General features: G+C 41.2%; 1 protein-coding gene and 1 long non-coding RNA gene across 3 annotated transcripts in view; one reads left to right on the top strand and one right to left on the bottom strand.

Annotated features, from left to right (window-relative positions):
* LOC132398409 (NACHT, LRR and PYD domains-containing protein 3-like) overlaps positions 1–10,323 on the top strand; it is a 42,690-nt gene extending 32,367 nt beyond the window's left edge. Inside the window, exons 11-13 of one of the 2 annotated variants that reach the window (XM_059977792.1) lie at positions 6,385–6,555; positions 7,509–7,676; positions 7,825–10,323. In XM_059977792.1, coding sequence (XP_059833775.1) covers positions 6,385–6,555; positions 7,509–7,676; positions 7,825–7,912 — 427 coding nt within the window. In that variant the 3' untranslated portion in view covers positions 7,913–10,323. The remainder of the gene's footprint in view (positions 1–6,384; positions 6,556–7,508; positions 7,677–7,824) is intronic. The other variant, XM_059977793.1, reaches the window with a different exon arrangement.
* The window catches only part of LOC132398410 (uncharacterized), a 41,269-nt gene extending 26,787 nt beyond the window's left edge, over positions 1–14,482 (bottom strand). Inside the window, exon 1 of the long non-coding RNA XR_009513647.1 lies at positions 14,364–14,482. This is a non-coding gene — a long non-coding RNA (uncharacterized LOC132398410). The remainder of the gene's footprint in view (positions 1–14,363) is intronic.
* Between the last annotated feature and the right edge of the window lie 3,190 nt (positions 14,483–17,672).

Here is a 17,672-nt window from a genome sequence, read left to right as displayed (position 1 = left end):
TATAATATCATAATTACAACCAATTACCGATGGAATAAAACAAGAGTCAATAAAAAATAATCAATTCTCGAGTAAGAATGATAAGCATGTGAGAAAAATGAAAACTTTTTGTCCTTAGAATGCCAAAATCTCCAAATATCAAAAATTCCATTATCAGTCAAAAAAGAGTTAATATAAGTGGCCGGCTTATTAGGTAAAGTCTGAGTAGATATAGATCTGTCCAACAAAGGATTTAAACAACAATTAAAGTCACCACCTATTATTAACCTATATTCATTTAGATTAGGTAGAGAAGTAAATGAGGACTTAAAAAAATCAGGATAATCCACATTTGGAGCATAAACATTAACCATAGCAACCTTTTTGTTAAAAAGTAACCCAGTAATTAACAAAAATCTACCACTCGGATCCGAAAAAATATTGTGTTGGACAAATGCAATAGAGGAGTCAATAAAAATTGAAACTCCCTTTACTTTAGCATTCGAATTCGAATGGTACTGTTGACCCCTTCAAAACCTAAAATAACGATGATTGTCCTCTTTCCTCACATGAGTTTCTTGTACAAAAATAATATGTGCATTCAGTCTTTGGAATACTTTGAAAATCTTTTTCCGTTTAATCCGATGGTTTAAGCCATTAGTATTCCAAGAGCCATATTTCTGAAATCAACCCTTTGGTATATAAAGGGTTAACCAAATTATGAACTCATGCACCCAGAAGAGGAACAAAAATAAGTGGCGGACCCAGAAGTGACAACATCGCAGACATTTTAGTAGTTTAAAATCAGCCCAAATGAAAAAACTAAAAAAAAACTGATATAAAGAACATTAAATTTAGAAAAAAAACCCCACCCACCACCCAAGAAGAGAAAGCTCCTCCCCAGCCAGGAGAAGGCTGGGAAGAAAGAGAAATGAAACTAAATCTACTCAGCAGAAGACAACTCCGTACATAAAGGATAAAAAAGATCCACCCAAACTCTAAAGAAATAATAATCACTATACTAAAACCAACTTTCTTAATATAATTGCTAGTTAAAAAAAACCAAAAAGAATATAATCACTAGTAACTTATAAATCGGGTTAAAACCCAAACAAACCAAAAAAAAATATAAACTGTGATGATAAATGGTTTATAGGAAGAAGACGAGAGAAAAAAAAATGGGGAAATAAAAAAAAAAGCCAAAAATATTTTAGAGAAGAAACTGCCATCTTAGTAAAAAAAAATTTGCCTTCGAAGGATTAATAATAATGACCAAAGATAAAGTACAGTGGTTGAAGTAAGTAAAATAAAAAGATTAGTACGTCAAAAAAAAACTTTAATTAGAGTATAAAATAGAAAGTAAACCGACACCAATAGCCAGAAACAAAATCTGGTTTTGGAAAAAAACTATCTTGTAACGATCAAAACCACTCATTTATTAGAGACGAGAATCCGCAGCAGTAGGGTAGTTCTCATTCAGAAAGCTTCGAGCTTCAGATGTAGAAAGGAAAATACGCCATGATGCATTGGGAGGCGAGATTCTGAGTTTCGCAGGGTATAAGAGCGCAGGTTTTAGATTTTTCTCATAACATTCAGACATCAGAGGTTTAAAAAGAAGCCTTGCCTTCATTACTTCTGGACTAAAATCCTCCACTAATCGAAAATCAAATTATTGGAATTTGACCATCCCTACACGCCGAGCGACACGAATAAGTTGCTCTTTAACATGCACATAGTGAAATCGGACAATTACAACTGGTGGTTTAGCTGAAGCACTTGGTGATCGTCGCTTAATTCTGTGAGTGCGATCAGGAAACGGAGGGCTGTCTGGGAATACAGAAGTTTATTCCTTTAAAAGTTGAGCAAAATACTTCGAGGGGTCCCCTTGTTCAATACCTTCTGGGAGATCAAGTATGCATAAGTTCTGTCTTCTGGACCGATTTTCAAAGTCGACACTCTTGGCTTTAAGTGTTTCCACCTGTTTAATCATCAAAGATAATTTCTGCTCCAGTTTTTCGATTATCAAATCTCACTTCCGAGCATCCTCTTGCAAAGTTGCAATTAGAGCTTACTGCTGGTTAACTACTGAATCAGTCTTATCCATATAATCCTGAAAAGCCTTTATATCTTGTTTGAAAATTTGTCGTTGTTCTTCAAATTTTTCATTTAAAAGCTCCAATAACATTTCATAAGTCAATTCAGTGTGATTAGGATCGGTCTTTTTCTTCATTCCGTTCCCATTAGAATCTTTCCCAGGGTCTCACCCTTTAGATCTCAAATCTGTACTAATTTCTTCAAAATTCACAATAGACTCTTAAAGATAAGTCCAAAAAAGTAGGAAGAATCTTTTGGTGTAGGTAAAAGTAAGTTAAATAAGGGTGATCATAGGTTAAAAAAAGTAAAGGTTATGGAGCGAATCTGAAACAGTGCTCACTCCATGAGCGTCTCCTGCTGACCTCAGCCCCTATTTTAATGTCATCTGCAAACTTACTGTGCCTTGTACTGTTACATTCTCATCCAAATCATTAATAAAGCTAATGAATAACAATGAACCCAGTTCCGAGTTGTGGGGAACAGGACTACTCATGGGTCTCCACTCCGAGAAACACACTCCCACTGTCATCTTATGCTTCCTTGCTATCAAGCCAAATCTATATCCATAGCACTAACTCTCCCTGGATCCCAAGCAAGCCAACTTTCTATAGCAGTGCACCAAGCAGAACCTATCAAAGGTATTACTGAAATCTATATAGAGCATGACTACCATCCTGCCCTTGTTGGCCCTTCTGGTCACTTCTTCAAAAAAACTCAGATTAGTGAGACATGATCTTCGACAAGCAAAGCTGTATTTAATATTCCTAATTAGCCCCTGTGGTCCAAAGTGCTTAGAAACATAGAACACCTACAGCACAATACAGGCCCTTCAGCTGTGCCGAACATGTCCTTACCTTAGAAATTACCTAGGGTTACCCATAGCCCTCTATTTTTCTGAGCTCCATGTACCTATCCACCAGTCTCTTAAAAGACCCTATCATATCCACTTCCACCACCATCGACAGCAGCCCATTCCAGGCACTCACCACTCTCTGCGTAAAAAAAACTTACCCCTTCCTCTGTACCTACTTCCAAGCACCTTAAAACTGTGCCCTCTCAAGCCAGCCATTTCAACACTGGGGAAAAGCCTCTGACTATCCACATGATTAATGCCTCTCATCATTTTATACACCTCTATCAGGTCACCTCTCATCCTCCGACGCACCAAGGAAAAAAGCCCAAGTTCACTCAACCTATTTTCATAAGGCATGCTCCCCAATCCAGGCAACATCCTTATAAATCTCCTCTGCACCCTTTCTATGGTTTCCACATTCTTCTTGTAGTGAGGTGACCAGAACTCCACAGTACTCCAAGTGTGGTCTGACCAGGGCCCTATGTATCTGTGACATTACCTCTCGGCTCCTAAACTCAATCCCGCGATTGATGAAGGCCAATGCACCATATGCTTTCTTAACCACAGAGTCAACCTGTGCAGCTGCTTTGAGTGTCCTATGGACTCAGACCTCAAGATGCCTCTGATCCTCCACACTGCCAAGAGTCTTACCATTAATTCTATATTCTGCCATCATATTTGACCTACCAAATTGAACCACCTCACACTTATCTGGGTTGAAATCCATCTGCCACTCTCAGCCCAGTTTCTAGCAGTCCTCCACACTATCCACAACACCCCTAACCTTTATGTCATCAGCAAATTTACTAACCCATCCCTCCACTTCCTCATCCAGGTCATTTATAAAAATCATGAAGAATAGGGGTCCCTGAACAGATCCCTGAGGCATGCCACTGGTCACCGACCTCCATGCAGAATATAACCTGTCTACAACCACTCTTTGCCTTCTGTGGGCAAGCCAGTTCTGGATCCACAAAGCAATGTTCCCTTGGATCCCATGCCTCCTTACTTTCTCAATAAGCCTTGCATGGGGTACCTTATCAAATGCCTTGCTGAAATACATATACACTACATCTACTGCTCTTCTTTCATCAGTGTGTTTAATCACATCCTCAAAAAATTCTATCAGCCTCATAAGACATAAACTGCCTTTCACAAAGCCATGCTGACTATTCCTAATCATATTTTTCCTCTCCAAATGTTCATAAATCCTGCCTCTCAGGATCTTCTCCATCAACTTACCAACCACTGAAGTAAGACTCACTGGTCTGTAATTTCCTGGTCTATCTCTACTCCCTTTCTTGAATAAAGGAACAACATCCACAACCCTCCAATCCTCTGGAACCTCTCCGTCCCCAATGATGATGCAAAGGTCATCACCAGAGAGTCTGCAATCTCTCCCCTCACCTCACCTGGGGTACATCTTGTCTGGTACCAGTGACTTATCCAACTTGATGCTTTCCAAAAGCTCCAGCACATCCTCTTAATACCTACATGCTCAAGCTTTTCAGTCCACTGCAAGTCATTCCTACAATCACCAAGATCCTTTTCTGTAGTGAATACTGAAGCAAAATACTTAATAAGTATTTACTAACCTCTGCTATCTCCACCGGTTCCATTCACACTTTTCCACTGTCACACTTGATTGATCCTATTCTCTCACATCTTATCCTCTTGCTCTTCATGTATTTGTAGAATGCCTTGGGGTTTTCCTTAATCCTGACCACCGAAGCCTTCTCATGACCCCTTCTGGCTTTCCTAATTTCTTACTTAAGCTCATTCCTGCTAGCCTTATAATGTTCTAGATCTCTATCATTACATAGTCTTTTGAACCTTTCATAAGCTCTTCTTTTCTTCTTGACTAGATTTACAACTGCCTTTGTACACATGGTTCCTGTACCCTACCATCCTTTCCCTGTCTCATTGGAATGTACCTATGCAGAACCCCACGCAAATATCCCCTGAACATTTGTCACATTTCTTCCGTACATTTTCCTGGGAATGTCTGTTCCCAATTTATGCTTCCAAGTTGTTGCCTGATAGCCTCATATTTCCAATTACTCCAAATAAGCGCTTTCCTAACTTGTCTGTTCCTATCCCTCTCCAATGCTGTGGTAAAGGAGATAGCATTGTGATCATTGTCTCCAAAATGCTCTCCCACTGAGAGATCTGACACATGACCAGGTTCATTTCCCAATCCTAGATCAAGTACAGTCACTCCTCTTGTAGGCTTATCTACATGTGTCATGAAACCTTCCTGAACACACCTAACAAGCTCCACCCCATCTAAACCCCTCATCTAGGGATATTCCAATTGATATTTGGGAAATTAAGATCTCCAACAACCCTGTTATTATTGCATCTTTCCAGAATCTGTCTCCCTTTCTGCTCCTCAATGTCCCTGTTACTATTGGGTGGTCTATAAAAACACACCCAGAAGAATTATTGACTCCTTCCTGTTCCTAACTTCCACCCACAGAGACTCCGTAGACAATCTCTCCATGTCTTCCTCCTATTATGCAGCTGTGACACTATCTCTGATCAACAGTGCCATGTCCCCACCTCTTTCACCTCCCTTCCTGCCCTTTCTGAAACATCTAAAGAATGGCACTAGGTAATCATTCCTGCCCCTGAGCCATCCAAGTCTCTGTAATGGCCACAACATCATAACATCAAGTACTGATCCATGCTCTAAGCTCATCCACTTTGTTCATAATACTCCTTGCATTACAATAGACACGTCTCAAACAATCGGTCTGAGCACGTCCCTTCTCTATCACCTGCCTATCCTCCCCCTCGCACTGCTTGTGTATCTTATCCCTCAAAATCCTCTATAGTAACTTGCCAACCACAGATGTTAGGCTTAACAATAACTTTCTGGTCTATAGTTCCCATGTTTTCCCTTTCAGCCTTTAAGTGAAGATATAATATTATGCCATTCTCCAGTCTTCATGCACTTCTCCTGTCGTTCATGATGGTACATGTATCTCAGCTGGGGAACCTGTGATTTCTTCTCCAGCTCCCGCTGTGTTCTGGGATATATCTGATCTGGCCCTGGAGATTTATCTACTTTTCTTACTTCATATGTTTAAAACCAGATAACTAGAAATCTTGTCCCATAGAGAATAATGAACCTCCGGGGTCTTCTGTGCACAGCATTGTAGAAGCCAGTTGATGAGAGATGGAAAAAATTTGAAAGATCAGAGATTAAGGCATCAGGCACAAAGAAGAAGTTGAGGCCCAGTATTGACTAACTATGTTTCTATTGGGTTTGTGGAGCAATCAGGCCTGCTCTAACTATTCTCTTGTTCTAGTGATGTTGAGCGTATTTAATGGAATGTGTTTTATATAAGTGATTTACTGTTTTATCAAAATTATCTGATAAAGCAAAAGGATGTTTACTTTAAAAAAAATTGCTTTCTATCATTCACTGACCTTTTGGTAACTTTTATCCTCAGTCTGTGGGATGTCGGTCTCACAGCCTCTGGTGCCAGTGATCTCGCCTTTGCTCTATCGACAAACTGCTCCCTGACAGAGCTGGAACTTGGTGATAATGACCTGGGAGATTCAGGAGTGGATAAAGTATGTGTGGCTCTGAGGAACTCCAGCTGTAAGATACAGATCTTGAAGTAAGTTCTATAACTGTGGGAGAGTTTGTGGTTGTAGTCTCTAGTGTCTTGACACTAAACACTGAGGCAGGTCTTCTATTGAGATGCCGAGCCATTTATTGATAATGACCCCTGTATGCTTCTCAGAAGTCCTGAAGTCCGATGGTGAGACTGGCTTGTGTTGGCATCTGTAGCTTCTGTGCTACCATTGTATTGTCACAGTGCAGTTTCCTTGTAGTCAAATAGAGCAGAACAATTTCCCTATGTTCCCCGGCTCTCAGGCTGGGAATTGTGGCTGTGGAACCAGCAGTAGGTTAAACCAGTACAAATTCAGTAACCCCAGTGAAATCAATGGGCACGAGAAGCTGCTGAGAGAATAATCATTAGATAAATCTCATCAGCCCATTCAGCTCAGATCTCTGTGTGGACGTGCATACCCTTGCATTACACCGAATGTGTCCATGGCAGAAGTTCACAACCAGTTAATTACTGTGACAGCATTAACCTAGGCAGAATCACAGCTGCCATGTCCATCTGTCAGTGGAGTTAGCTAAAGATTTGAAGCCATGGAAAACTACACCCAAGCACCCAAGCGAGAAAGTGTCAGCGTGAATATGATTCCTGTAGAAGGAAATTAGCCGGCTGGTGGTGTAATGGCATCGCACCGTATTTTGAGGCGAGTGGTCCCAGGTTTAAATCCAGCCAGCTCCTTACACACTTTCCATCCATGCTGGGTTGAGTGATGAGCTAGCAACTCTGTCTCATTATAAAATAAAATGATAAAAATGCTAAAGAAATGGTAAGATTGTCACCCGATGCACCACAGGGCATGGAGAGGAACAACAGAGAAAAAAATGTGATTTTTGAGTCTCAGCCTACTGACTTCCTCTAGCAGCTCGTGTTTATTTTTCTTTTGCTTCAGGTTCTGGTATCTGGTGTTAACTTCTAGTTAGTTTTCATTTTCTGATCCATAGGCTGTGGAATACTGGTCTCACAGATGATTGCGCAGAGAATCTTGCTTCTGTGCTCAGTAGCATCCAATCACTGAATACTCTGGATGTGGAATCAAACTCCTTCACAGACCAATCTGTCCCTGCTTTCTGCCGCCTCATACAGACCCTCCAGAATCTGGAATGGATTGGGTGAGTGTTTATTAATATTTATTATCAATAGATCCACTGGATTTTCTGTGATATTTTTCTGTGATATATAAGTTGAAATATTAGCTTCAGTCCACTTTATTGATACTAGCAATCTGTTATGTCCTTTTTAATCTTCATTCTGTTTCAGGCTTGGACGAAATCGATTTGGTTTTGATGGAGAGAAGGATCTGAAGTCACTGCAGCAATCCAGGCAGAGATTGATTGTGTCAGTATGAACATCTGAATGTAGAAGCATCACTGCCCTCTGGATGCTAATATTTTTGGCTGATCACGTATCTGCCCTCTTTACAGCAGTATTCTGGGTTGAGACAACGGCAGGCATTAAATCTCTAATTACCATCCTGTACTTTAATGCAATTGTCCAAATTAGTCCATTCCTGGGAAGATCTGTGGTTTGATATAGCAGAGTGTGACTGAGACAGTGCTTTCATGTAGTCGGCTACATCAGAGCTTCGAGAATGTGGACATTGTGTCATTGTGTAATCAAGAGCTCAGCAGCTCTAGGTAAGGCACAGAACAGAGCATAAAATATAAAAAAGAACCCTCCTTTCTTGTGATGGACGAATATTTTTTCTGACAGGCTTTGTTGTAATGTGAGTATTGTTAAAAGTAAGTTAATACCGATCAGGAAGCTGTTGGTAACAAGTGGCTAGTTCTGGGGTCAGCCGGGTTATTACTTCCAGTATGCATTGTATACAGTTCCACTACCCATGCCGCACGAGGTACCTGAAAGCCTCTGTATTGTAAATATTATTTGCCGTCCCAGATAAAGATGTTCTTTTGGCCATAAAATTGCTGAGTGGTCCTTTTGTAAAGTAGAAGTTACCACAGGTTTATTACAACTATTGCTTACCGTGCCATGTTCAATTCCCACTGAGTGTGCTTAGTGACAAGGATGCTGATGAACAGGTTGAGAAAAGGAATAGAAGTTGAAACTGCTGGAAGAGTGCAACATATTGGTGGCATTATTCTGAAACACGAGATTCAGCAGATGCTGGAAATTGAGAGCAACACACAAAAAATGCTGGGGGAGCTCAGCAGGCCAGGTAGCATCTATGGAAATGAACCTTCATCAGGACTCAGTAACATTATTTATATGTTTACTGTTGATAGATTGTTTATTAACCTGCACTTTACATCTAGCCAGCTTATTTTTAAGAGTTAAAAGTATTACAATGCTGAATCACTTTAATACTAAGGGAAGTTGTATATATGCACTGCAGAATATATTGTGTTTGAGTGCATGAAGGTATCTCAAACTTTCTGTGCAACTTTAATAATAAATTGATTTGCTGCTACCCTGCAATATTTTATTCTGCTTTATCTTCAGCACGGATTTTGCTTCTGCCACCCCAGGTTAATCAAAAACTAAAACTGGTTTCACTTTATTCTATCAGAAATTGATGAATTGAACAAAATTTTGAAAGTGATCTGCTTTTTGGAAATACATCAAATAGTTGGCTGCCATGAGCTACTAACCACAAAGTGGTAATTGCCCTTCTATTGAAAGTGGTATTACTTTCTATTGAAGATAATTTCAGTTCTCAGTTTGGGTTCTCATGGTTATTTTGTTGCACCAATCACTTGACAGCGTAAACAGCTCAATCTGACTTTCTGGCAGACCAGAGAGTTTCATTCACCATATAGAAAATTGTTCCTGTGCATATTTCTGGAGATTCCTGAAAAGAGGAATCCTAGAAGGAATGGACAACGGTTCAACATCCAGTGCTGCCAGTAAAGGCAGTGTGTAAAGTGGGTAATTTTTGTCATGGAGGTGCAAAAGATTGGAGCAACAAATAATCTGCTGGAAGAAATTTGAAGGCCCAGCAGCATTTATGAGAGGAAGAGAACTGATGGTGTCAACAATGCATTTCCTTCTACAGCTGCTGTGTGACCTGCTGAGTTCCTCCAGCAGAATGAAATGGCCTAATGTGCATGAGAATAATAATTTTAACGATGATTAAAAGCATCTATAGGTAATAAATTAAAAAGAAAAGAGTGTCTGTGAACGAGGTTCACCCAACTGAGTGAAGTGGATTCAGGCAGTCAGAGCCAGTGAGTTGACTATTCACGAGAGGCAGAGGAGGCTGCTCAACCCATCGGCTTCATGCCAGCTCCTGGTGGAGCAGTATCTTTCTTTTCAAATCTTTTTATTATTATTATTATCCAAAATACAAGAGTACATCAAAGTGAGTAACAATTACGTCTCAAAAGAGAAAAAGAAAACAGTATTAAGGATTGAAAAATATGGTGATGTGGCGACCCATTTCTTGGCACATCTGAACCGGCTCACAATTAGCCAGCGTTCCGGCTAAGGGAGATAGCCTATGGGGGTTTGTGAGTATGTGTCTTTTGGAGCATCAGCGCCCCACGGGGGGCAGGTTGAGGGAGGCTTAAAAGCAAGGCTGTGTAGTTCGAATAAAGTTTTCTTTGACTGCAGTTTACCGACTCCGTGTCGTTATTTTAGCGCTGCGTGTAGCACACCGCTACAGTGACCCAAAAAAAAAGAGAAGAAAAGAGAAAAAAACCCTGCTAAAGCGAGAAAAAAGTGAGAAAAAAAAAGAACCCATTAGGTGTTCAACCCTGGAGCCATGCATCATACTTAAAGCTTCTAAAGATAAACAAACCACCAGCAAAAAAAAATTATACCAAAATTTACAATTAGATCGTGGAGAAACTCTAGCAATTAATTCAAATGGTAGTAATGAGCAAATGAACCCCATCTTTTCTCAAAATCAAACATAGGTTCGAAGGTTCGACTTATAATTTTCTCCAAACTAAGAAATAACATCACTCGAGAGAACCATTCTGACAGACTGGGAGCTGACGTGTCCTTCCACTTCAACAAAATCTCCATCCTAGCTATCAATGTAACAAATGCAATAACATGTTGGTCAAAGAAATACCACGATTATTTTGAGGTATTATTCCAAAGAGCACAGTTAATTTGTTAGGTTGTAAAGTAATTTTAAGTGCTTTAGAAATTGTAGAAAAAACTGACTTCCAAAACTGTTCCAGTATAGAACAAGACCAAAACGTGTGTGTTAGTGTAGCTGCCTCAGTTTTACATCTATCACAATAACTATCAACATTAGGAAAGATTTTAGACAATCTCTCCTTCGTCAAATAGTAGCAATGTACAATTTTAAATTGAAACTATGAATGGCTAGCACAAATGGAGGAAGAGCTAACCAACTTCAAGATCCATATCCAGTCCTCCATTATAAAAGTCAAATTAAGTTCCTTTTCCCAATCTTGTTTAATCTTAAAGAAAGGATGCTTATCCCATTGTAATAATAAATTATAGATTCTTCCAATGGAACCCTTCATCAAAGGATTCATACTCATAATAGTATCTAACAGGTCGGCCTCTAATATGCAACGAAAATTACTTAAATATTTTTGTAAGAAATGGCTAACTTGAAGGTATTGTAAGAAGTGTGAATATGAAAGAGAATATTTATCAACTAATTGTTCAAAAGACATCAGTCTATCTTCTTTAAATAGATCCAAAAAGGAATTAATACCTTTATTTTCCCAAAATAAAAAAAAATTGGTTCACTCAAGGCTTAAAAAGTAGTTTCGATACATTAAACCACAAAATTTAAATTCTTTAAGATTAAAAAAATTTCGGACCTGGAGCCAAATTTGTAACGAATACTTAATCACAGGGTATAAATTTAAATTAGCAACTTTAGCTAATTGTATAGGTAGAGCAACTCCCAATAATGAGGTTAAATAAAACTGTTTCACAGCTTTCAATTCCAAATCTACCCAAATTGGGCACTCGTTCTTAACAACCCAGTATAACCAAAAGCACATATATTGCACATTAACAGCCCAGTAATACATTCTTAAATTAGGCAAAGCAAGACCTCCATCCTTCTTCAATTTTTGTAAGTGACATTTACCAATTCTTGGTCTTTTATCATTCCAAATAAAAGATGAGATAATAGAATCAACTTGATCAAAAAACTTCTTAGTCAAAAAAGGGATATTCTGAAATAAATATAAAAATTTTGGTAAAATCATCATTTTAACTATATGGATGTGGCCAGCAAGTGAAAACGTAAGTGGGTTCCATCTGTTAAATAAATATTTCATAGAATCTACCAAGGGAACAAAATTAGCTTTATGAAGATCCTTATATTTTTTAGTGATTATAACACCTAGATATCTAAAGGAATCCATAACTTTTTTAGTTTAAGCAAGTAGTCTTCAATAGGATGAATTAATAATAAATTATATTGTGATTGAAGTTCCTCCCTTTGTTTAAATAAATCAATATTAGGGGAAATCACATAAGTATTATCTAAATCTTTAATTTGTTTTGAAATCTTATATAATTCTACTTTAGTCTGTTTTTTAAGCTAAGCTGAATAAGAAATAATCTGAGCATGTAGAAATGCTTTAAATGTATCCCATATGATTAATTTAGACATACCCGCTATATCATTAAAAAGAAAAAAATCTTTTATCTGGGTTTCAATAAAACTAACAAAGTCAGAATTTTGCAATAATGTTTGGGATAGGCGCCAAGGTGGACGAGCAAGGATGACATCATCGAATTCGAAAGACAGACTCAAAGGCGCATGATCAGAAATAGCAATAGCATCATAATCACAATTCTTAACAATAGGCAAGAGGCGAGGGTCAGCTATAATATAATAAATCCTCAAATATTTTCTATAAACATGTGAGAAAAAATAATATTCTCTGTCATCAGGGTGTAAATATCTCCGTAGTTTAACCAATCCAAAATTGGTCAAAAAGGAATTAATAAGTGACGCAGAGTGATTTGGAAGTCACTGATTGGCTGAGCTCTTGTCAATCAAGGGATTTAAACAACAGTTAAAATCCCTGCCCATTATCAACTATATTCATTTACATCAGGCAATAGAGCAAATACATTTTTTCAAAAAAGGATCATCTAAGTTAGGACCATACAAATGGACCAAAACAACTTTTCTATTACATATTACTCCTTTAACAATTAAAAAACTACCATTAAAATCTGACTTAATATCTTCTTGAAGGAACAAAATATTGGATTTAATAAAAATAGACACCCCTTTAATTTTACTTTGAGAGGTAGAGTGAAATTGCAAATCATTCCACGATCCAAAAAATCTGTCTTGATCTCCCACTTTGATATGCGTCTCTTGGGCAAAAATTGTATCAGGCTGGAATCGATTAATGATTTTAAAAGTCTTTTCTCATTTGATAGGATAATTCCAACCATGTACATTCCAATTTACTACGTTTGTACGTTTATCCGTTTAAATACCATACTATAATTTTATTCTACTTTACACATGTGCAGAGCACATACCAATACGGAATGATCAAAAATGGTGGCGATGAAGAATACAACCACATAAGAAACACGTATGCTCCGGAACCACCCAATGGGAAAAACCCCCTAACTCTAACCCCATCCCCTCCTCCCACAGCTCTGTCCAAAGAAAATTTTAAAAGGGTCTCTACTCCGCCCCCAGTTGAAAAAAGATGAAATCCACTGACCTTGTAAGAGAAACGAGAAAGACTCAACAGAGAAAAGTATTTACATTCCAGCATCTACAAACTATCCCATGTTTATATTTAAACGTTTTAAACAGGGAAAACCAAAAAATTACCTCTTAAAAAGAAAAACCAGCGCCATCTTAAACTTAACAGTAGATCCCCTAAAAAAGCTTTAAATTCAGTTATAAGACACTATAATATTCTATCATGTAAAAAAAACATACTAACATATTTTTAAAAATTTAAAAACATAAACAGTTAAGATCTAAAATATATTACCTAGAGAAACCAAGCACAGTATTTAATAACAAATCAACACAATTTTTTAAAAAAGCTAAAAAACAGTAAAGAGATGTTAATAGCATATTTAACCCACCTAAACTTTCAAAACTACCAACTAATAATATTATACGAATAATTGAAACCTCCACTAAGTATACATAAAAAAAAAGAAAATAGCCCCATTATTAGGAAAAACTACCAGTTAGTTAATTAAGAAACAAAAAAAAATCAAACCAGATATTAGATTAAAGGAGTAAGTCCTCTTATCTTCTTTTTCTCAGTCGAACGTCTGAATAACCATTTAAACAGGCATACTTGAACCATGAATCTTCTTTCCAAAACAAACCGATGATATGCAATAATGAACAAGTTCATTGATCTTCATAAATCAGTCTTCATAACTCTTCTTTCAGAAATGTTAATGTAGATAATCAAACAACCTTCCAGACAGTTTAATCGGCAGTTACAGCAGGTATGGTTTGAACAAACACCAGTGCCACTTTGGGATCAAAAAATATACGAGGAGGAGAATCAGGGGGAAAAGCTTTCGTTCTTGTTGGGTGACTCAAGGATGGAAACAATTTCTTTTAATATGCCTGTTTCATTACTAGAGCAAATTTTGATCTTTGCTCCATTACCTCTTTTGGATAATCTTCATAGAAACGGAGCTCAGATTTCTCAAATCTGAAAACTCTCTGCTTTCTTGCCTGTTGCATTGTTTGATCCTTAATCTTAAAATGATGAAAACAGACCTAAACAGCACGTGGTTTATCTTGTTGTCTTGAAGTAAACAATCTATGTGCTCTTTTTATAGTAGGCACTGTAATAGTATAGTAGGAAATAAGGTATAAAAAAGCTTACCAAAGTAAACAGTTAAGTCACTGATACACCATCAATAACTCTCTGAGACGTGAGGCGAGATATCGGTTTTTATTGACTGGAAGAAAAAACAAGCAGCAATTGACCACCATGCTACATCCTGGAGACTGAGAGGCCGGGCTCAGGCCTCATTCGCCTTTATACAAGGGTCTGTGGGAGGAGCAACAGGAGCAGTCAGCAGGGGGCGTGTCCAGACAGGTATATGTAGTTCACCACATTCACCCCCCCCCCTTTGTTTTAAAAGAGAGTCCCCATGGGGCAAAGTTTCTTACAAGTATATTTACAGGTTAAGTCTATCAGGTGGTCGAATCTGTCGCTGCAATCTACGTAGCAACAGCTGTGATTGCACAGGTGCCGGTGGTGATTGCACTGGAGATGGTGGTTGTGCTGGTTCCAACTGGAGGTGTCAGCCCACTAGGCGTCAGTGATCCCTCATGCGTGTGCGAGGCGCCTGGTATATGCGCGCACGAGACGCCCGGTATAGGAGTGTCGCAAAGGGGTGGGTGGCCTTGATAAGTTGCGCCTTTTCAGGATGGTAGAAGTGCGGTTTGCACTCAGCACAGACTTGGCAGTCCCTGATGTCCTCAGGGGAGTACGGCAGGTTCCGGGCTTTCACGAAATGGTAAAATTGGGTGACCCCCGGGTGGCAAAGATGTACATGGAGGGCATGTAGCTGGTCAAGCTGTGCGCTGGCACACGCTCCCCGGGATAGGGCATCAGGGGGTTCATTGAGCCTTCCAGGCACAGGATATCATAATTGTAGGTGGAGAGTTCTATTCTCCATCACAAAATTTTATCATTTTTGATTTTGCCCCGCTGTTGGTTGCTGAACATGAACGCAACTGAACGCTGGTCGGTCAGCAAGGTGAACCTTTTGCCAGCGAGATAGTGCCTCCAGTGCCTAATAGCTTCCACTATAGCCTGGGCTTCTTTCTCCACCGCGGAGTGTCGAATTTCAGGGCGTTGAATGGTACGAGAAAAGAATGCTACTGGCCTGCCTGCCTGATTGAGGGTAGCAGCCAGCGCGAAATCAGAGGCGTCACTCTCTACTTGGAAGGGAATGGTCTCGTCCATCGCATGCATCGTTGCTTTGGCAATGTCCCCTTTAATGCAGCTGAAGGCCGCGCAGGCCTCGGCAGAGAGGGGAAATGTGGTGGACTTGACCAGGGGGCGTGCCTTGTCTGCGTAATGGGGGACCCATTGGGCGTAATAGGAAAAGAAGCCCAGGCACCGTCTGAGGGCTTTGAGAGTGGTGGGAAGAGGGAGTTCTAACAGGGGCGCATACGGTCGGGATCAGGGCCAATGACCCCGTTCTCTATGACATAGCCAAGGATAGCAAGTCGGGTGGTTCCGAACACACACTTGTCCCTGTTATAAGTAAGGTTCAGGGCTTTGGCCACTTGGAAAAATCGTTGGAGGTTGGCGTTGTGATCCCACCAGTCGTGACCACAGATGGTGATGTTATCCAGATAGGGAAATGTGGCCTTCAGTTGGCACTGGTCCACCATCCAGTCCATTTCCCACTGGAAGATCGAGACACCATTTGTGACACCAAATGGGATGCTCAGGAAGTGATAGAGCCTGCCGCCCGCCTCGAAGGCGGTGTAGGGGCGGTCCTCTGGGCGGATGGGGAGCTGGTGATAAGCGGATTTCAGATCTATTGTCGAGTACACCTTGTACTTAGCTATCTGGTTGACCATATCCGCGATGCAGGGTAGGGGGTACGCGTCAAGCTGCGTGAACCTATTGATGGTCTGGCTATAGTCCACAACCATCCTATTTTTCTGGCCGGTCCGAACAACAACCACCTGGGCCCTCCAAGGGCTTGTGCTTGGCTCAATGATCCCCTCCCTGAGCAGCCGCTGCACCTCCGACTGAATGAAGGCCCTGTCCCCCGCGCTGTACCTCCTGCTTTTAGTTGCCACAGGTTTACAGTCAGGGGTCAGGTTGGCGAACAGCGGTGGGGGAGGGATCTTGAGGGTGGAGAGGCTGCAAGCGGTGTCAGTGGCGCAGCTGTCGGCATGGTGCTGGGTGGGATGTGTTGGTCGGTGTGTGTGTGTGTGTGTGTGGTCAGTAGTGGGGTATATGGCGAGGTCCCACAAAACTGAGGATTCCTGACAGTGAGTGGTGGGAGGGGCCCGTCATATGCCATAGTCACACTTTCGAGGTGGCTCTGGAAGTCCAGCCCCAACAGCACAGGCGTGCACAGTTGAGGCATGACCAGTAGCGCAAAGTTCCAATATTTTGTGCCCTGCACCACCAATGTCGCTACACAACCCCCCGGATGTCTGTGGAATATGACCCAAAAGCCATGGTGACCCTCTGGCCTACCGGCCGTGTCACAAGTCCGCAGCATTGCACCGTGTCCGGGTGAATAAAACTCTCAGTGCTGCCCATGTCAAACAGGCAGCTAGTCCTGTGCCCCTCCACCAGGATGTCCATCATTGACCTTGCAAGCTGGTGTAGGACGTATTGGTTGAGGGTTATGGAGGCCAGAGTTGAACTTCCGTCTTGGTGCCCGGTAAGCACTGGTGGGTCGGGGGCGGGGCGTGTTGGCGCCAACAAAGATGGCCACCCCCATTCGGGCATGCAAGATGGCGGCCCCTATGCCTCGCACGGGCGGGCAGGCAAGATGGCGGCCCCCATGCCTCACACGCAGCGCTGCCTGACCACGCTCGTGGTTCAGACTGCAGACCTTGGTGAAATGGCCCTTCTTCCCGCAGCTGGAACAGGTCGCTTCTTGGGCCGGGCAGTGTTTTCGGGGGTGCTTTTCGAGTCCGCAGAAGTAATACTGCGCGGGCTTGCGACTGGCAGCAGCTGTGGTCGGGTTTGGGGAATTCATGGAATTGTGACTGGCAGCAGAGTTGGTGAATTCGCTCGCGGGATCCGGCGGCGGCGGGGTCTGAGGTGTCCACGGAACCGGCGATGGATCGCACGGCTGGACTGCATCAGCGTTGTGCAGAGCAGCCTCCAGCGTGTCGGCTGTCTCGATCACCGAACATAAGGTGAGATCGGCATTTTCCAGCAGCCGCTGGCGCACGTACACTGACCTGATCCCCGTAACAAAGGCGTCTTTTACCAGGAGCTCCGAATGCTGCTCCACCGTCAGAGCTTTACAGTCGCAAGTTCGCACGAGTGTCTGTAAGGCTCGGAGAAACACGGCGCTCAACTCTCCAGCCCGCTGTCACTGCATCGCTAAGCGATGTCTTGCGTAGACAGTGTTCACCGGCCACAGGTACTGTCTTTTAAGGGCGTCCAGTGCCCGTTGGTAGGTCGGTAGGTCCCTGATAA

This window comes from Hypanus sabinus, chromosome 8 (assembly GCF_030144855.1).
Source record: "Hypanus sabinus isolate sHypSab1 chromosome 8, sHypSab1.hap1, whole genome shotgun sequence".
In the NCBI taxonomy this organism is placed as follows: domain Eukaryota; kingdom Metazoa; phylum Chordata; class Chondrichthyes; order Myliobatiformes; family Dasyatidae; genus Hypanus; species Hypanus sabinus.
Note: the sequence above shows the minus strand (reverse complement) of the source record. Positions and strands in the feature narration are given on the sequence as shown.